Source organism: Stegodyphus dumicola, chromosome 7 (genome assembly GCF_044657685.1).
Source record: "Stegodyphus dumicola isolate Sdum_Otavi_A_Nest chromosome 7, ASM4465768v1".
Classification (NCBI taxonomy): Eukaryota; Metazoa; Arthropoda; class Arachnida; order Araneae; family Eresidae; genus Stegodyphus; species Stegodyphus dumicola.
This window is the reverse complement of record NC_140774.1, coordinates 100,986,885-101,008,979: the sequence shown is the minus strand read 5'-3', so window position 1 is coordinate 101,008,979 and position 22,095 is coordinate 100,986,885. Positions and strand designations below refer to the sequence as shown.

General features: G+C 34.4%; 1 protein-coding gene across 1 annotated transcript; it reads left to right on the top strand.

Annotated features, from left to right (window-relative positions):
* The first annotated feature begins 5,656 nt into the window (after nucleotides 1-5,656).
* LOC146996286 (histone-lysine N-methyltransferase SETMAR-like) lies at nucleotides 5,657-6,169 on the top strand. The gene has a single exon (XM_085821403.1). The coding sequence runs from the start codon at nucleotides 5,657-5,659 to the stop codon at nucleotides 6,167-6,169; it is 513 nt and encodes a 170-aa protein (XP_085677529.1).
* Nucleotides 6,170-22,095: the final 15,926 nt, after the last annotated feature.

The window sequence follows — 22,095 nt, the reverse complement described above, 5'->3', positions numbered from 1 at the left end:
ATGACGATGCAACGTGAAATATTTTCACTAGTCCACCTGATTTTTTTCTTCTTTTTCAGTAATGCATTAATCTACGTCTTTATAAAAATAGGCTTTAGACATTTTTCCAAATTCTCCGATTTGTGCTCTCCCCCCCCCCCAAATTTCGCTATTTGAGATTTTAATTTCTGATACCAATTTCTGTCTAGATGTCGTCCACCTTCTTTGTCGCTGAACAAACATTCTAAAATTTTTCTTTTCTCTATTTTTCAATACTTTAATACAATTTAATACGATTTTCTAAGGATATTATTTTGTTATTCAAATTATCAATGCATTCTTGTTTATCCTTAAACATTCAAGATGATCTACGTTTTCATTTGCGAGTTTTATTTCAAAATCATTAAAATTTGATTTATTATTGTCATCATCAATTTCGATTTATTATTGTCATCATAATTTACTTTCGGCACAGCATTCCATTTCAACAGTTTCCTTTTGTGGCTATCCAAACAAGCGATTTTTCATATCATCTTCATATACATTGCATAGAAAATGTTCGCTGCAGATTTTTCCGCTCTTCACATTAATAGAATCTTCTCTTTGACATTTGTGTATCCATTCTTTCGTCAAAAGCAAACTCTCATTTGGATCCTTTGGTCCCATGAAATAAAATATCTCATCCTTTCATACTTCTGTAAGTGCTACGGCACGTTACTGCAGCGCAAAAAGCCATATTACGTAAACGATACTTTACAATATAGAATTTAAAATAAAAACTGACTAAAATTACATATATATAAATTATTTTAAATATATACATTATTAGAAAACAGATATATATATTATTAAAATTAATTTGGGATATGTAACCTCTAGCAAATCGTCTCGCAGCTCAATGAAACTACTGTTTTAAACGCGGGAAATCAGGACAGGTGGCATCCATGGACCTTATAAGAAATAGACTAACCCAGTGGGCGGGCCGCGCGTCACCGACATGTCGGCAAGAAAGAGTAGGGACGATCTGGTTTACTTTAACATTGAAACCTATGGCGTTTGTATCACATAACTCTTTTTAATTATTAAATGTGATACGTTGTATAGTGAAGAGATTATGAAAGCCACAGTTTTTTCCAAATAGGATTTAATATATCTCATTAATGCACTTTTTACTGCATTTCGCGCATTTTTTTCACGCGTAATTCTTGTACAAATATCTTTACTTTGGTAAAACGGTAAAAAATCTAAGCACAAAATTTATGAACTTAATTTTGCGTAAAAATAAAGTAAAATTAAATAAGATTGATAGTACGTGACGCTTTGAAATAAATAAAGTAAAATTAAACAAGATCTGATAATTTTTTTTAAAATTTAATGAAAATTTTCAGGCAGTGATTTTCCAAACTATAATAACATTACAAATCGATCGTATTTATTTGATATATGATCATTAAATTATTAACATTAAAGTGGATTAGTTATTTTAATAATTCATAAAATTCGGAGCATAAAATTTTCTAAGCGTAATGAAGAGGAAAAAAAGATAAAATAAAGATAATAAATAGTGCTATAATACTCATCTGTAATTTTAAAAAAGCAGCACAATTTAGAATTTTAAACAAAACTTTAAAAAATTTGTTTTTAAATATTTTAGTACTTTTACTTATTTACACCAATGAAAAGCATAAAAATTGCAAAAGAAAATTGTTTGTTTGAAATTTTCTATTAGTTCAGATTTAAAATATTATTTTCTAAAAGAAGTAGTTACAAATTTCCTTACAGCATAGGTAAAGCTAAAAAAATATCCAGCCCTGAAAGCACGCAATAGCTTTATAATTATTTGGAACATTAATTATGCATGATAAATATGTTAAATTTTTAAAAATCAATCTCAATTTCAAAAATAAAAATATGTAGAAATTCTAATTTGTGAAAGGAGGCGCTACAACCAGCTTTTTCTTGACAATTATACACGCTGCAATAGGCAACCAATGTTAAATTTCTGCAAGTCGTCCCTACTCCTCCGAATGTGATCAAGGTGACAGCCGGCAACGCCTCAGACGACGAAGAAAACCCGTTTAGGTTAGTCTATTTCTTATAAGGTCCATGGTGGCATCACAGTGACGTCAGATTATTGCCTGGTACGTCCCCCCATTAGGCTCGCGTCGGCGAGGAGTCGAACAAAGAAATGAGCTAGCCCTTCTATTTATCCCTGGCATATTACAAAGAAAATCAATCGACATGAATGAAGCTCGTTAACATCAAAAAGCGTTTCTATCAGTATGCAAGGTATGAGAAACAAGTTTGACGATATTATGAAGCTAGGTTTGTAGCAAATAATCGGGCGTGAAGCCTTGGCGTATTGTATAAAAAACGAGGACGCCAACGTCAGCGAAATGCAGAGAAAAAACAGTAAAACGGACTACGTGAGACGATTGCGATTATTAAATTGTACTTCAAAAAAACTAAACGCGCTGAATAGTTAAAAAATAAAACAAAAATCTTTAGAACATATTTGTAAAAGACATGAAAGATATAAATGTTGTACTGTATTACTATGAATAAGAAAGTTTAAAAAGCACAAGTTTATTTGAAGTGTGACATCGAACAAGGTATGGAAAGAACCCACAATCATCGGTCACGACAATGTGGCACAGAAACTAAATTTGAAAATGAAAGAAAAATAAATAAAAAAAAAAAATTAGTGAGGGTAACAGGTTTGAAAATTCTGAAATTTCTTTTAAAGTCACAGTTTTTGTGTGCTGTTGTCCATATTTAAAATCCTCAGTTAAAATATAGAATGACTGGAATTCCAATGACGTTTTCGTTTTTGGAACCTAAAGCTTTGTCATCATTAACAAATAAGAAAATTATTAATGATGTTTCAAAAATACAGAAAATATATAAAGAAGACGCTACTAATCATTGCAAGTACAACTGCTATTATTTATGAATACTTTAGGAACAGAAATTCGAAATTTGAAATCCATTAAGGATTTAGCTAAATTAGCAATGGTAAAATAGTATTATGACATGGCAAGCAGTTATTCGGAAGTGTGCAATTTCTTTATATTGTACCTGTAACCACAGCCAATACAGCCATTTTCAAAGCTGAAACTAATAGAAATATATTTCAGAAACACTATGACACATGATCGGTTGTCAAATCTATGACTATTGAGCGTTGAAGCTGAGATAGCTGAGAAAATGGACGTCCAGCAATTGATAAATAAGTTTTCGGAAATGAAGTTTAAGTGCCGCAAATTTTAATAAAGAAGGACTTTTGTCTTTATGATAAATTTTGGTCACAAGTGTCACTTAATTACACTTAATTCTGGAAAAAAAAAAAAAAAAAAAAAAATTAGAGAAGAAGAGCAGATAAACCGATAAAAATTAAAAGAAAAATAGGAAAACAAATTTACCATACGTATTGTTTTATAAAAAAAAATCTTGTATTCAAGTAGTTTAGTGCACCAAAAAGTTTTTAAAAAGAAAGGGAAAAACTTTACTATACAATATATTCTACAAAAATATAATGTTCAAATAGTTTTCTTCATGAAATTTATGATAAATATGTTTTATATTTAACAAACGTATCGTTTACAAGGTAACCAAAAAAGTTCTTGTCGTTTCTGATCATGGAGGTAGGAAGTAAGAAGGAGTCGCCCTAAACAAGTTTCTCCGTACCCTGCTCTGAAGCACCGGCGATCCCTACGTGGTGACCAAAACATTGGGTCATTTACCATTGAGTTCTATGGGATTTGACGCGTTCGGGTGTAAATATTTTGTAATTACGTCGCAAATATACATATAAATGTATATATTTTCTTTTTCTACAACACTTCAGAGTCCTAAGTATGTGAAAACAACATATTTTTAAACAACATTTCATTCTGAACGGAATTAAATGCTATACTTTTCACAGGACAGTTTTCTCAGAATGGTTTAATTTGAATGAAATATTTTCACAAGTTTTCGTTAATTACATTAGAAAAAAATTAAGGTAATTCGATTTTATTCGGTTAAGGTACAAAAGTTAAGATCAAAGTTTATTGTATTATTAATATTAAAATTATGCATTATTTCTTTTCTATTTATACAGCTTCTTCCTAAAATACTTTCTTAAATATGACATGATTTTTTGGCTTCTTTTAAATCGAAAAATGTAAGTCAATTTATAAATAATGCTCTATTCGGTTCATTTTAAATTAGAGAATTATTAGGAAAATAGTATTTGACTTTCTCTGAACATTTCTGAAAGGGAATAAAATAAGTTTTTTTTTTTAAGTATTATTTAAAACTTGTAACTGAGTTATTATAAAATGTAAAGGGAATAATTCTTTTAATTATACTTATCAGATTTTTTTTTTTTTTTTTTTTTTTTTTTTTACCCTTCATTTCAACAATACATATTCCAAAACTCTTTATTACGTTCTTAAGTGCGCATCTCGTAGCATTTGCTTTACAATACCTTTTAACAGATTGCTTTCCAATACGAACAATTCTTGCTTAAATAGTTTTATAACGTATTTGTCAACAGGATTTCAATTTATGTTTACAATTCAATATTAAGGTTATTATATATTTAGATAACATTTATAATCATTATAAATTAGATACATTTAATCATTAGATTTCTTCACAGTACTATCACAGTTGTTTATAAGTGAATAAATTCTTCATTTCAAATACATTTATAAATAATTTAATGAATATTTAAGTATTTTGTCAAAGGCAGATACATGCTTTTTGCAAGCACATGCATAAATACCCATACATATTTCCTATTTATCATTTCCGTCATGTGCAAATCTTTAATTTCTGTGCATTCACTATATTTTTCGTGTAAAGTAATTTACACTAATTTAGCATACACCCGAAAGTTTTACATAAAAAATATATATGAATATAATTTGAATGAAAATTATAAGTATTATTTTTAATACCCACTCAAAGGTCAGTTTTTCTTCAAAATTCCCCCACGATGGCATCTCTCTCTTTAGGCAGATAGCCCTTGCATGCGTTACTCTATTTAATAAAAACTTAATCTGACCTGTGTGCCTAATTACAAATATTTTAACATACATAATTTTATATTTACATTTAGCCATCAAGTTTCAAACTTTTCAAATCTTCTAGAAAATAAATTTTGGCAGATCTCTTTTAGCAATTTTCTTAAAATCTATATTTTTGTAGTGCAACAGCTTAGAATTTTATAAAACAAATTCATAATCAAAATCGCTGTTGTTAGTTATCGAAAAATAACCAAGATGTGATTTTTGCGTAAATGTCACTAAACTATACAAATTGCTCACACTATGAATGTTTCTTTCATGCGAGAGTGTTCCTTTTTCGATTTCTATGGAACTGTCGCGTGTCGAAATACTATCAGAATTTTGTCAAGCGAGCTTCTGAATGTAAACAAAAAACACCCCGTCTGGTGACCCAAGCTTCAAAGCAGTGCTTCACTTCTAGCGCGGAATGGCCCCTCCTCCCTTTCCTACCTCCATGTTTCTGATACTACATTAGAAGAGTGAACCCCAACATAAAAATAGTCGCCAAACCTGGCGATGAAGTGGTTAGGATGAGAGTCCGGACATTGACCAAGAGTATAGAAGCGCGTTGCATCAGTAATGGAAACGGACTTCAAACGTAACTCACACAGCGACTGATTGAAATGGAAGCGTCAAAGACGCTCGTTCGGAGTTGTTTGCTGTATGATTTTAAAGTGGGTCTGTCAGCAGAAGAATCAAGTTGTCGAATTTGCCAGGCATTTGGGGATGATGCGGTCAACGAACGAACCGTTAAGCAGTGGTTTCTGAAGTTCAGGTCAGGGGATATGTCTCTTAGTGATACACCAGGCAGCGATCAGCCACAAGCGCTGCACGATGAGGCCCTGAGAGTAGCCATAGAAAGTGGCAGTAGTGGCAGTAGCCAAACATGTAATGAGCTTGCTGCACACTTCCAGATATCTGGTGAAACGATCAGACTCCATTTGCACCGCTATGGAAAGGCATACAAGCTGAGCAAGTGGGTACCCCTCTCACTGTCCGATGCAAACAAGCAACAGCGTGTTACTGCCTTTTTGTCATTGATTACTCGGCATCGCAGTACATCCTTATTTGATCAAGTACTCACTAGCGATGAAAAGTGGGTCCAGTATGACACCCTTAGGCGTTCCAGACACTAGTTGTGACCACGGGACCCTGTGCCTCCAACTACGAGAAACCTTCTCTCCACCCGCGCAAAATCCTGCTCTGTATCTGGTGGACTAGTCGCCAAATGGTGCACTAGAACTTCTGACAGTGGACCAAACCATCACGGTGTAGAGTTTATATTTATTTTAACTAACATTTATTTTAAGTTTAAACTACCTTTCCTGTCAAGCCTTACTTTCCCCTGGAACTGCCAATGCCAGAATATGTAAATTTTAGTAGAACGCGCAAGGATTCAAATTATCAGCGGAAGTATTCTGATTTAAATAGAGAGGAAACAAGTTCGGTATGAGATATTCTTACTTAGCGAGCGCGGAGGTAGTTAGCGAGAATTGAAGAACCCCGCGTTGCGGCCTATGTGCTTGGCGGGAAGTAGTGGTAATCGTTCCAGTGAGCTTCAAGTCTGCTGAATTAGCAGCGGTATTGTAAAACGCGGTGAGTTAGTTATTTTAGAGAGCCTCGTAGTTAGAATCTTGTCTTTACTTTCTTTTCAGTTATTATTTTTATTTTGACTGCCAAGTTGGCACAGTCTGTGAGCGTCAAGAGCACGCAATTGTAATTTTATTACGTTGAATAAAAAGGGACTTAAACCCTTCACAAGGCTCTATCTTTTATACAAGTTTTCACAGTCACCTCTTGGTTGCGTGCAAGTTGGAGGCGCGCAACGTTATATTGGCGCCCGAACACTTATCGAACTGAAATGGCCGAAAACTGGATGGAAGCCGATGGACAACACCAAGAAATGACAACTCAGTTAGAAGGATTTGGATACCTGGTCCAGACTTTGAGTGCATCAATCAAGCCAAACGTCCATTTCGACGGAAAAAATTCGGTGGCGGTATTTCTCGAAGGTCTAGAAAACCACTTTCAGCTCTACCCTGTGCCTGAAAGACAAAAAGTTGCCATCGCCACATCAGCACTAAGAGGACAGGCCGCGCTATGGTGGAAAAACATAGGAAAATTTCTACTAGGTGAATTTGGAAGCCCGACATATATATTTGACAATTTCAAAAAATCGTTAGTAAAGGCCTTCCCCATAGTGAAAGATCGCGCACGGCTGGAAGCCGAACTATATAGTTTCTACCAACGGGATACAGCAGAATTGACGGACTTTATTTTACGAAAAATCAAGCTAACGGTTATGCTGTATGGAAAAAAACCCGATGCGGAGATTATTGAAATAATATTACCAAGATTGTTACCCGCTGTCCAAGACTACTTTGAAATTAGAAACCCAAGCACATTGCAGGAACTTTTCGAATTGGCGGTGAAGTTTCAAAATCGCAGAATAGCGGAAAAAGCGAGAGGGGAAACAAATTCTCAACATACCCGAAGGAAGGAGGAAACCAGAAATGGAAATCGCTCGTATGGGGGAAAGAACTATCAAGCTAACGCATCGAAACTCGAAGGTCAAGGCCCAAAAAGAAAATTTGAAAATAAGCATCCGCGTACCCAGAAGACACAGATTGAAAGGAAAGCTTTAAACGACTAGACGGGCCTGTGAAAGGGAGGGTCCAGACCCCGGAAGTTTTAAAAAAATCCTCAAATAGACATTTAAACACAGTCATCGTAAAAAACTCACAGCTACCAATTATACAAGTCCTGGTTGGCGATGTACCAGTAGAAGCCCTCATCGATACAGGAGCAGAAGGAAATTTTATGAGTGAAAAGTTCTTCAAAAAGAATTTTTATAGGATACGACTATTTAAAACCAGAAATACGGAAATTATAGCGGCGCAAGGAAAAACATGTCACTGCATCGGGAAATTATCATTAAACTTACAGGTAAAAGAGGAAAATCTCAAAGTATTAATTTTTGTGGTGAAAGACCTACAACACTCTCTTATTTTAGGTATGGACTTTTTAAGGGCCGCGAGGGCCAAATTAAATTTTCAAGATAGTTCCGTGGTGTTGGAGATGGACCAGAGTGTGGTGGAACCTGTGGAGACACCTCAATTGGACCTTAGCCATCTGAATGACCATGAAAGTAAAGCAATCCAGCAAGTGGTGAGTAATTTTTCTCAGAAAATTTTTCTCTTTTTTGTTTTCAGAAAAACCAGGAAACTGCCAAATCGTGACTCACAAGATTCAATTAAATGCCGAAAAACCTTGTAGGACTAAACCGTATCGTTATGATAAACAAAAAGACTTAATCATCGAAGAACATATTCAGGAGACGTTAAAGAATAAAATAATAACGCCCATAAATAGTGAGTACGCGAGTCCAGTCGTACTATGTAGGAAAAAGAACGAGTTTCCTCCTTCGGATAAAAGGGCTTGGAGGTTTGCTATCGATTACAGAAAACTAAATAGTACTACTAAATTTCCAGTTTATCCTTTGCCGGTTATAGACGAGATCATTAGACAGATCAAATCGACAAGATATATGTCTACTTTGGACTTAACGTCTGGCTACTATCAAATAGCTATGAGACCCGAAGATATACACAAAACCGCGTTTATAACAAAATCGGGCACTTATGCATTTTTACGCATGCTCTTTGGGTTGTGTGGGGCCCCATCAACATTCCAGAGAACTATGGACATTGTTCTAAAGCCTGTCCTAGGAAAATCAACTTTAATTTATCTAGATGATATAATTATAACGAGTAGTACGTTGGAACAACACATTAATGACCTCGAACAAGTTTTTAAATTATTAAAAGAGGCCGGTCTTACAATTAACGCCTCAAAATGCAAGTTCGCAACTAGAGAACTTAAATATCTCGGTTATAAAATTTCGCAAAAGGGTATAGAAACGCAAGATTCAAAAATAAAAGCTATTAAGAATTTCCCACCGCCCAACACCGCCAAGAAACTTTCATCTTTCCTTGGGTTATGTTCTTACTATCGATCTTTCATAAAAGATTTCGCTAATATTGTTGAACCACTCTTAGTAATCAAAAGAAAAAAGAGTAAATTTACGTGGACAGCTGAAGCTAACACAGCTTTTGAAAGATTAAAAGAAGCGCTTATTAATGCCCCTGTTTTAAAATTCCCTGAGGGGGATGAAAACCTGGAAATTGCGGCAGATGCATCAGACTATGCGGTGGGTGCGGTTCTTATGCAAAATAACCATCCGCTGGCATTTTTTAGTAAAACATTGAATCAAACACAAAGGAATTATACAGCTACAGAAAGAGAAACATTAGCCGTATTAATGGCTGTACACAAATTTCGAGTTTATTTCGGCAAATCGCCAGTAACAGTCTTTTCGGATCATGCGGCTGTTGGTAGACTTTACTCGGGAAAAAACCTAACGCCCAGGTTAATAAGATGGGCTTTAAAACTCCAAGAATATAATATCACAATAAAATATAAACCGGGTAAGGAAAACAATGTAGCTGACGCACTTTCTCGTATAAAACTGGACGATGAAGGTAATGAACTTAAATGCGCTGTGTTGACTTCAAAAATTTTAGATTCTAGAGATACGGTTATTACTGAACTGAAAGCTGATCCTGAATTTGGAAATATCTATGCTTATTTGAAAGACCCCGAAAGCTTTGAGCATACAGATATCGATGCGATAAAAAATAGAGCAAAAAACTATGAAATAATAGATAATTTATTATTCTATACGAAAACAACAAACGAAAATCTTGAGTATAAGCCAGTCATCCCAGCCTCGCTTCGATTAAGCATTTTGAAGGAGTTGCACGAAAAAAAAACAGCGGGCCACCTCGGGGTCAGAAAGACTATAAAAAGGGTACGCGAGGCGGTATATTTCCCGCAATTATACAAAATAGTAACGGCGTATGTCAGGTCCTGCAATCAATGTCAGTTAATAAATGATATTAATTACAGCCCGGCCGGGTACTTAAATAGCATTCGCGCTACATTTCCGAATGAAATTTTAGGCATAGATCTCCTTGGTCCCTTCCCCCAGAGCGAGTTAAATAAAAATCGTTTTCTTTTAGTAATAGTAGATCATTTTTCAAAATGGATAGAAATTGTTCCACTTAAACGCGCGTCAAACAGTCGCAGATGCATTCTTACACAGATACATTTTAAAATACGGTGCACCGATAAAAGTCATTAGCGATAACGGAAAACAATTCATTAGTCAAATATTTGAAAACATATGCAATGGACTTGGCATACGCCATATCAAAATGGTTCCGTATAGACCACAGGCTAACATAGCAGAAAGAGTTAATAAAAACATAGTAAAAATAATTCGCAGTTACGTGAGCACACATCACAAGCGCTGGGATGGCTACATAAATGAATTAGCTTATGCTTTAAGAACGGCACATCATGATACTACGGGAAAAACTCCAGCAGAATTATTTTTAGGCAGAAAGTTAATTACGCCTTTAGATAAATTATTCTTTGTGCAACAAAGAGAGCAGGAGTTTAAACAACAAGATGTGCAAAAGTTGATTGATCAGGCGCTTAAAACCTCGGATACGGCAAGAAATAGGCAGAAACTTTATTATGATAGAAAACGCCGTGAAGCAGATTTTAAAGTTGGGGATAAAGTATTGAAACGGAAATTTTCTTTATCAAGTGCCCCAGACAATTTTATGGCAAAGCTAGCTCCAAAGTTTGAAGGCCCCTATGTAATTCAGGAAATCAAAGGGGTAGTATTATATCTTAAGAACGACAGAGGGGAAATCTGTAAAGCAAGTCCCGACCAGGTGAAAAAATACTATAATCCAAATGATTTTGAAATCCTTAAAAGTTTCTTGCAGGACTCAAGTCTTAACGAAATAGAAGGGCCAGAGACTACAACAACTATTCCACCACCCAAGAAACAGAGAACTGAAGAGAGACCTAGCACTTCCACAACCCGGACGTCGGTATCAAAAAGAAAAAATAATTTTCAAACCCCAGCGTTTAAGAAAAACAAGAATACAGATGAACCGGGTAAAGAAACCGTGGTAAAGAGAAAAACACCACCTACAAAGGATAGCAGGAGAAATTACACATCAAGGAGAACGCGCACACGGCCACAGAGTCAGGTGCCAGCAAGGCCGCCGTTCCGGAAACTGAAACGCCAACAGGAGGCACAAAAATACGAGGAACAGAAGAAATTCAAGAAGGACTCCAGACCGGAGGACGTCAAGAGCAGCCGTCCCAGGCGGAAACGGAAAGGCCAACAACCAGACGATTACTCCGCCAAGAGGCCAGCATGTAGAGGACGCAAAAGAAAAAGCAACGTGGACGACACTCGGAGATCAATAAGGAGAAGATTGACATCCATGAAACCTCTAACTTGGGATCAATTTTGCCAAAAACGGATGACGGAGTTTCAAGCATCGAAAACTCAAAGATAAGTTAAAACCTTCTATAATTTTTTTTCTCTTTTGTTCCGAAATGTTATGCATAAGTACGAAATTCTATGTTTTGACGAAAGTCAATATGTCTCGGTTGAGACTTAGTTTTGTTTTACTTTATTTAGCTAAGGCAAAAGTATTATTTTCTTTAAGTGTAAAAGCTAAAAACAAGCATTTTCTGTTGGTCGGAAGACTAATTCTGTTATGTTAAAGCCAAAATTTGGCCGGAGATAAAAATAACTTCGTATTCTTGTATTAATAAGAATTTTACTTTCAGTGCCGCCAGCTTGGCGAAGAATGAGTAAAGTGAAAATTTATTTTCTCTTATTCATTTTTATGGTAAATTGTAAAAAGCATATGTATTAAAATTTTGTAAATGTATGTAAATACTTGAAGGTTATGTAAAAGTAGAATTTAGTCTAGAAGCATAAAATTGTAGATGCTAAAAGTGAATGCTTAAAAGCAATGAAGTCAAAATTTAAGTATTAAACTGTAAAGTCATGCTTTAGAGCGAAAGCCTGCATGTTTAAAGATGAATGAGGGGAAAGTTAGAATGAATGTGTTTTGTAGGGTTCTCCACCTACATTTGAATTTTTAAGACTATTAAAGTAGCTCATTGAGTTGTAGAATGTCGAGTAAGGTGTGTCTATTTGGTCGTTGAATTCTAACAAATCATGGTGGTTAGGTGAAGTGTTGTAAGACTAAAACACGAATATTCCCGTTTGACACCACACACGGTGGAGAGCCAGGGTAAAGTTAAATTAATGCTTGAAAAATTGAATGAATGTGAAGTAAGCAATAACAAAGAAAAACGAATCGTTTAAAAACAAAAATTTATTGTGTCAAGAAAGTGTAAATTATAATGTATGTAGAAAGATACTGATACTTATTCTTTCCAGATGCTAGAAGGAAAGACCAAGATTGATTGATGAAGTCCAGGAAAAGTTGCTGTAAGAAGAAAGTTATAACGAGCAACAGAAATTTAGTATATAATTGTTACATAAGATTTTTTTTGTGTAAACGAGGTTCTCGCCAGTTAGTTCAGAATTAGAGAAACTTACAACAGGTCGTTTGTAGGACCTGCTTCCAAGTTTTCCAAATTCTGGCAGCGGCAAATGTAGGGTTTATATTTATTTTAACTAACATTTATTTTAAGTTTAAACTATCTTTCCTGTCAAGCCTTACTTTCCCCTGGAACTGCCAATGCCAGAATATGTAAATTTTAGTAGAACGCGCAAGGATTCAAATTATCAGCGGAAGTATTCTGATTTAAATAGAGAGGAAACAAGTTCGATATGAGATATTCTTACTTAGCGAGCGCGGAGGTAGTTAGCGAGAATTGAAGAACCCCGCGTTGCGGCCTATGTGCTTGGCGGGAAGTAGTGGTAATCGTTCCAGTGAGCTTCAAGTCTGCTGAATTAGCAGCGGTATTGTAAAACGCGGTGAGTTAGTTATTTTAGAGAGCCTCGTAGTTAGAATCTTGTCTTTACTTTCTTTTCAGGTTATTATTTTTATTTTGACTGGCAAGTTGGCACAGTCTGTGAGCGTCAAGAGCACGCAATTGTAATTTTATTACGTTGAATAAAAAGGGACTTAAACCCTTCACAAGGCTCTATCTTTTATACAAGTTTTCACAGTCACCTCTTGGTTGCGTGCAAGTTGGAGGCGCGCAACGTTATAACGGCAAGCCTGTACTCGCAGCAGCTCTTTATGCATCAGGCACTGATGCATTTACACACTACTATTATACAATAATTTTAGATTACTCGCGAGTAGTTGAAAAACATAGTAGCAAATAGGTAAAACTCAGTTTCTCGCCCTTTTGGTGATAAAGATAAACCTCACATGAGGTAAAACTTCTTCTTACAGTCTGCCACTTGCAGTAAGAACGAAAAATTAAAGTTTCAAAGTAACATAAAGTTTTACTTATCTTTGCGATATTCAGATATCCGTTTAGCCGCCGAGTCCTGAAAGGTAGCAAAGACCATTGTCTGGTTTATCCTACGTCTTGTGGGGGTTTGCCCCTTTAATTTCTTCCTCAATGAGGTTTCGTTTTTAGCATGGTTGATGTCCCTTGAAAAACTTCTTAAGCGTTGGCTGTATTTCCGGACGCTTGATGGGTGCTGTCCTAGTAGGTATCGGGACATCTCTATCCGGTTGTTGCCTGGATCTGGTTTCTCGTTGTTCAAACTTTGTAGCTGCCTTGAATCCGCAATTTTCTGGTCAATTCGCGGACATTTGCTTCGTAGAATCCTTTCTGATGGTTCACTTTTTCATTTTTCACCAGTGGTATGGCTTCAGCCATTTCTCCTGGCATCTCTTCGCCCCTCCTCTTGTTGGAGCCGGTCGTGCCCTCTTTTCTGGTCGTGGAAATAGCTTCTTTTTCTTGCTACCTTCGGTTTTCCATCGGGGGGGGGGTTAGTTTCTTTCCCATGTCTTTACTCGTAGCTGACTCTGGCGGTTGACGTTGTGCCATGTCTTGGCCGTGCCGGATCCTGCAAAAAGATCTTTAAAGACTTTCATTTTATTACGATTGTAAAACGGCTTAATTTAGTCGATATTTGCCGTAAATGTTTCACCCTTCTTTGCTTTTAAAACCTCTACAGCCTGGGTTACTTTTTCGACCACATATAGTCCTTCAAACCGTGAGCAGAACTTAGCTACTTTATCTTCTGGTGCTGAAGAAAGCGAATGCTTAATTTTTAACCGTCCCCTACCTTATAAGTTACTCCCCGTCGTTTCATATCATAATATAGTTTCTGTTTTCTTTGTGCTACTTCCGTGTTTTTCTTTGCTTAAAAAATTAATTTTTGTATATCAGCCATTTGAAATTCAGAAGCTGTTTTTTTAAACATAAAACAATTTATCTAACGGCGTTATAATCTTCCTGATTAAAAATAACTCAGCAGAAGTTTTGCCCGTCGTTTCATGTTTGTCGGTCCTAAGGGCGAAAGTTAATTCATTGACATAGTTATCCCAGCTTTTATGAAAATTTTTAATATAACTACGAATAATTTTAACTATTGACCCGTTCCGCTATATTTATTGCGGCCGATACGGGACCATTTTTAAATGACGTATGCCCAGTTTTTGACACAAGTCTTCAAAAATGTTACTTATAACTTGAGGACCATTATCCAATATAACTTTTAGGGGCGCCCCATTTTAAAATATATTTATTTAAAATAGAATCACCCCAATAGCACGCGACGTCGCTATGACACTACATATGCGTCACATTGTGACGATCTCAATGTCACAGTAAAGTTGTGCGTATGGCTTAATGTCCTCTTTTTGCGACGTCACATTGCGACGTTGATGTGAAGTCAATTTGGGACTTTGATGTGAAGTCACATTGTGGCATTAATGTGAAGTCACGCTGCGACTGTGTTCTGAAGTTACACTGTAATATTGTTATGAAGTCGCACTGCAACATTCATGTAACAACACATTACGGCTTTAATATACCACCATAGAGTGACATGAATGTTAACCTAATAAAGTGCCATGAATGTAATGTCACAAAAGATGCAAATGCATGTCACGCAACACAGGATTACTTTTTAAATGATTAGCGTGATGTACTCTTATTTTAGTGAACTACAACAATGTTTTAGTGATTTAGTAAAGAATTAGACTCTTCAAGGTATAATATTCGAAATTTTCAAATTATTGAAAATATTCCATATAATCATTTGAAATTTTCTCATTGTACTAAGGTTGTATCTCACCATATTAAGCTTTGTATCACTGTAATCCATTTATATTTATTACCTGTATGTATGAACCATAGTGTACAGAAAATGCTGGACGTTGTATATATGATGCAAAAGTGATCATATGGACATTTTTTAAGCGTATTATATTGCAAATACTATTTTTGAGTATTACCTGTTCAGAAGCTAAATAATTTTGCTTTCATTCTTTAGAATTTATTATATGAAGACACTTCATATTTTTCTAAATTTTCTAAATTGTATTCAAATCTGACTTCTTATCTTAAACTTATTAAAAATTGAACGTTATTTCTTAATTTAATAATTTCCCCCCTCTTTCAAAATAGAAATATTTCAAAAATATTCTTTGGTTTGCAATGTTTATAACTATATTTCTTAATTTAATACCTTTCCCCCCTCTTTCTAAACAGAAATACTGTAAAAAAATGCTATTTGGCTTGGAAGATTTTTTAACAGTTTAGCTTTTAATACTGTTTTCTGTTCTCCATTTCTTTTTTCCTTAATTGCTTTCCTTCCAGAAAAAGAGCTAAATTATTTTGATAATTGGAGAAAAGAAAAACCGTTTTAGTACCATATTTATAGGACTTTTACCTATTTTATTACCTTGTTTTATAATGAAATGTTTTGTGTTGAATTAAAAGCTTTTGTAAATCAACACAATCATAGTTTCGAAATTAGTTAACTACAAGCTTCGTTTTCAAATCAGTAATTTGTTGCTTAATCTATAATACTGAACAAATAGTTATAGGTACAAAAGTCAGTAGCTGGGAAACGTGGTTATAGAAATTAAATTACAAGAAATACATATTTATACTTGATTATATTAGTTATACAAAACGGGCATTCTCTTTCCCAGGCGGAGTTTTGTTAAATATTATTGGAATAATAAAGGGTTGTAAGACAGTAGCAGCCTGATTTCATGGGGAGGTGAAGCTGTTATCCATTAACACTTAAACACACTTTTTTGCCCTTTCTAACGCCATCTTCTTCTTATGAAAGCTATTTATTTTGTACCAAAAAATCTCCAAATTTTGGCATATAAAATGCATTTAAAATATAAAATTTTAAGATAGGGGACGTATAAGTTACCCTTCTATCTTGTTGTTTCTTGTCACCGAACTTAAGCAATTATTCGCTTATCAGTTCTTAGATTCTTCACTTCCAACATTAACTTAGAATTACAAACTCTACAAGGGCATTTGGGATTATTTTAATACGATTTTTCAGAGAAAAGATGAGGATTCGGAAAATGTGTTTTGATGAAATATGTTGCAAAATGAAATATAGGCATTCTTACTATCCTTCTCCTTTAATATAAACACGATTCAGTTTTTTATTTAATTTAAATAATATGAAGATATATTTTACAATGCATACTTTCAAAAAGTTATTAATTTAATCTAAATGAATCTGTACAACACAGAGCTGCATCGTTTTTTGGTGAATCAGGCACTTGAAAGTAATGGGGCACATATGCTGCATAAATAAGAATTTGGAAAGTAATAAAAATGTTTAGGGGAAGCAGTTATGAGATTAGTTTCAGATATTAAAATCTGATGATAAGGCCATGTTGCTTTACTTTCTTTAAAGTACTTCATTTTTCTTTAAACTAGACTTTCTTTAAAGTTTTCACTTGATTTCTTTATTGAAATCAGAAAAGATTTCAAACTGTTAAGATGTCAAAAAGGCATCAATACATGTTTTAGTAACGATGTTATAGTTTTTTATTAGACGGGAATTAAAGAAACAGTTTCCTTAGTATACTTTTAACTGAAGACAAGTAGATTATTTGATCTTCTTGGTACTATTCCGCTTTGAGGACCGCAAAAAAATTGCAGCGAAAATGTATGCGCAAAAGCGCCAAATCTAGCGAACGCGTCCACTTAACAGCGCGCCAAATCTAGCGTACGCGTTGATTTCAGATTGCGTTAAGTTTATATAGTTCTATATTTCTTAAGACGCCATTGAAATACTAGTTTAATTTTTAAATCCTTTTTTGATATCCTATGGATTTAACAATTTAGGAATTGCCCATGAAGAAAAGTCTGCAATAGAATTTTGGATAAGTGCAGAATCACCCACTGCTTGACGCGTTTTTAAGAATTGCACATACTCGGTATCCATGTACACATCGACCTATTTTCACTTAAAACCAAATCCCAGGATTGCACAAAAATAGCACTGCGCACACCACACCCTTGACTTTATCTATGTACACAACGACCTATTTTCACTTAAAAAGTAAAAAAAAACTTACAAAAATCTCTCTTTTTTTTTTTTTTTCCCCCACCAGCGGCCGAGCGGTAAAGTCGCTGAACGCTGGTAGTTCGGTCCGAGGTTCGAATCCCGCGAACGGGCTGGCTGCATGGGTGTTTTCGTGGTTTTCCCCATGTGTAACGTGTATACGAGCCAGTTTCCCTTAGAAAGTCCTCCACGAAAGGCATCCCTCCTCTTAGGCAGATAGCCCTAGTGTGCTTTGCCATAATTAAATACACACAAATACACACCCAATTGTTTTTACCCTTGTAAAAAGCGGCAAACAAATAAATGGGCGATTCTGCACTTTACCGAGAATTTTTTTCATAGAAAAGGCATCATTCATTATAGAAAATTATGTTTGAACAACTAACGAGATGAAATTATGCTTTAGAGATAACTCGGTAGGGAAACAGCGATGCAGGCATCAATTCAGTTATATTTAGCAATTTTTATATAAATTATAAAAATCATCTGAAATAGTTATTTACTCTTATGCTTCTATTCAGTCATGTTTAGCCTTTTTTATATAAATTATAATAATAAAAAAGTACTATATGAAATTAACTTTTCATATAAATTAAAACATCAGTCTTAGATAGTTATTTACTATTATACTTCCTTTCTTGCGTTAGGGTTGCCGCAATCATTTTTAGCAGCACTGGCATCAACAATAGTTTGGCGATTTTTTACGGCCCTCAAAACCGAATAGTACCGATTTAGTTAATATAAAAAATAGTTTTTTAATTTACTTTTAGCACAATAAGTATGAACACGTTTTTGCCTTTCATTTTAGAATCTACGCAATTACAACTTTTGTTAAAATTAAGAGATAACGAAAATATAAAACTCCTCCTTTTACATTAAAAGAAATATTTGTTTGTCCTTCAGTATAACACAGCGCAACTATACGGAGTTTTCAGAACCTTCGATTGACTCTTCAGGAATTGGATTTCTGTTATAAAATTTGCAAACAAATTTATTTGCTTATTTAAATGCGGCAAAGAACTGAGGTCTGTCCCAATAAAAAGAATTTCATGAAGTTATATTTTACCTTAAAATCAGTTTTTCTTCCCCTGTATGGCAAAAACTTCACTTTAATCAATCAGTGTTTTATAATATACGAATTTCCAAGTTATCACAATGAAATCTTTTCAATGTCTATTTCTGCAAATGATATATTAAAGAAAAACTGTGATAAGGTTAGATAATTAAATTAGACGTAATTAGAGGGTTATATGTAATTTTTAAGTTTATAATAACAAAATAAAATACATTGTTTGCAGAATTGAAATATATTAATTGACAATAAAATTATTATTTGAAACAAAATTTATCGGTGAAGCTTAAATATACATTTCGATTTATAGTAATTTTCATTACATTCATAAAATTGTCTGCAATAGGTTAAATTTTCTTAAAATACAATTTGAAATTCGGTTTCTTTATTACATGAAGTAACTTGTACTTTTAGAGACAAATTAATATTAATTTATACTCTTTTGTCACAAGTGAAATTTTTACTTCCTTCATATATAAGTAACGATGAAATGTAATTTCCTTATTTTTATATTGTTATCGTTTAAATAATTTATGTATCTATTTAAAAAATTAATACTATAAATATATTCTATTAATCTCTCAAGTAACAAATACTTTTGTACAGTTGGTTTTTATGTTTTTCTTAATATGTAAAGTGAATACGAGTTAGTTTCCTTAGGAAATCCTCCACAAAGGCGTCCCTTCTCTTAAGTACGCAGCCCTCGTGTTCGTATTCAAATAATTTAACCTAAACTACGAAATATTTTTCTCCAACTAAATCAATAAGGAAATTGGGTTACTTTAACAAAGCAACTTAAAGATATTATACCCCAAAGTGTGACATAATTTGCGAAAAGAAAAGATCTGATATAATAAATTTTTAAAATAATCTTAGAAATTTACATATAGGAAACACGTAGAAAAGTCCAGTGTTTTAAAGTAATACACCATTTGTAAAGTTATAATAATTCAAAAACGTGTTCTATATAACTAAAACGTGGTTATGGAAGTATGGCATCATTTATGATGTGGCGCTAAGTACCACGCATGGAAGTAAGTAATTATTTTGTGAATAATTTCGAAAAATAACTGAACACGATGAAAGTACTGCAGTAAAATGCATAAACTCAATTCCTTTTTCACATTCTCTTTTAACATTAAAAACACCAAAAGTGAATTATATGTACCAAATAAACCTGACGCCCTAAATTAAAATTTCTAAACAATTAGACCAAAAAAATGAGGCTAAACCTTTGATAATGGCCTTTGCTTCCGCACACTTTGTAATACAAATAAATGTGAATCAACTGCCAGTATTTCTTTTGGTTTATAGCATTTAATTTACGCATAGTCACGAAGATCGATAAGACAGATAAACGCTATGCTGACAACAAACTCTTTCGTCAGTCTCTCTTAACACTAGATACGGTAGAATGTGAATTCATTCACCACAGAATATAGTTCAATGATTTCGAAGTACCACATTAATAAAAAAAGCGATAAACTGTTAATATTTTTAATAAAAAGAAATAACTAAAATTGCAAGCTATTAGCATAAATGAATAATTTATTTAGAAAGGTTTATTGAAACACATAGCAATGAATCAGGGGGAGGGAGGTCAGCGCGCAAGAATACCTCCCATTAAAGAAGAATTACGAGAGCAAGGTCAAAAAAAGTCAGGATGGGGAACACTGCGAAATTCTTGTCGTCACATTAAACGTTTGCTGTGAAGTGTATGTGACATCTGTACGACATTCAAATCCACATCACAATGCGACATTTCTGTGACGTTGTACCGTGGGCACAAATGTAATGTGAAGAAAATGCAACCTTGACAGGTCACTGCAACGTCATAGCAACTAAGTATGCTAATTGTGCTGTATGGGCAGTAACTAATTTCGTAGAGGCTCGTGTTAAGGGAACAATTTCGGTTTATTTACTAAAATGGTCAACCATAACAAAGAGATACCGACTTTTATTTAACTGACTTTTCGGGAAAGGACCCAATAAATTGATGCCAATTATTTCATTTGGAAACTCTGATCTAATGCTATTTAGAAACCCGGCCGGGGAGACATTAACATAATTAACTGCTTGACATGTTGGGCAGGACTGGACATACGCCCTTGTTAACTTTTGCAGTTCAGGAAAATAAACTGTTTCGCGTACGCGTTGGATGGTTTTCCGAATACCACGATGAGCTGCCAGGGGCGAATCATGCAATTCGTGTAATATATTTAATCTAAGATTAGCTGGGATAACAGGTCGAAATTCATTGTTATTATTCGTAGTTTTCGTATAAAATAATATACCATCTATGCACCAAGATATTGTGACGATAAGAGCTAAGCTCGTAATAGGCCGCCCTATTTCTTATCGTCACAATATCTTGGTGGCTAAAATTTTCAGGATCCTTTAAATAATCATATATATTTTAAAATTCTGGATCCTTGCCCAGTTCGGTTATTACAGTTTCCCGGGAATGTATGGTATATGCTGTGAGCATTGCCATTTTAACACTATTCCCTTCTTCATCTATTTTTATTCTTGATAGGGCATCTGCTACGACATTTTCCTTTCGAGGTGTGTGTTTAATTATCAAATTATATTTTTTTAATTTAAGTGCCCATCTTATTAACCTTGGGGATAAGTTTTTCCCTGAATATAATCTAGTTACCGCCGCATGATCAGAATACACTCTTACTGGCGCACTTCCAAAATAGACTCGGAACTTCTGCACTGCTAACAGAACTGCAAGTGCCTCCCTCTCAGTTGCGGAATAATTTCTTTGAGTTTAATTTAAAGTTCTACAAAAAAATGCCACGGCTGCTTATTTTCGGAAAGTACCGCTTCTACAGCATAATCCGAAGCGTCCGCCGAAATTTCTAAATTTTCGTCGTTCTCAGGAAATTTCAAAACAGGGGCTTGTGTTAACGCTTGTTTTAACTTTCCAAAAGCCGTATTGGCTTCGGCTGTTCGCGAGAATCTGGCCTTTTTCGTTTTTTTATTTGAACAGTGGCTCAGCAATAGTTGCAAAGTCTTTTATAAAGGACCTATAATATGAACCAAGTCCTAAGAAAAGAAGACAGCTTCTTCGCCGTATTTGGCGGCGGATACTTTTGAACAGCGATAGCGATTATTTTTGATTCGTCCGTCTCGATTCCTTTCTGAGATATTTTGTATCCTAAGTATTTTAATTCAGGGGCTGCAAATTTGCACTTTTCAACATTAACTTTTAGACCGGCCTCTTTTAATAATGAAAACACCTCTCTCAAATCTTTTATATGTTGATCCAAATTATCACTAGTAATAATGATATCGTCTAAATATATAAATGTGCTCTTTTCTAGGACAGATCTTAACACAATGTTCATACATCGCTGAAATGTCGCCGGTGCCTCTGAAAGGCCAAACAGCCTACGCAAAAATGCATAAGTGCCAGACTTAGTTATAAAAGCGGTCTTAGGCACATCTTCAGGTTTTACACGTATTTGGAAATATCTGGATGTTTAATCTAACGTAGTCATATACTTTGTAGAAGTTATGTTCCGTAAAATTTCTTCAATAATAGGTAACGGATATAC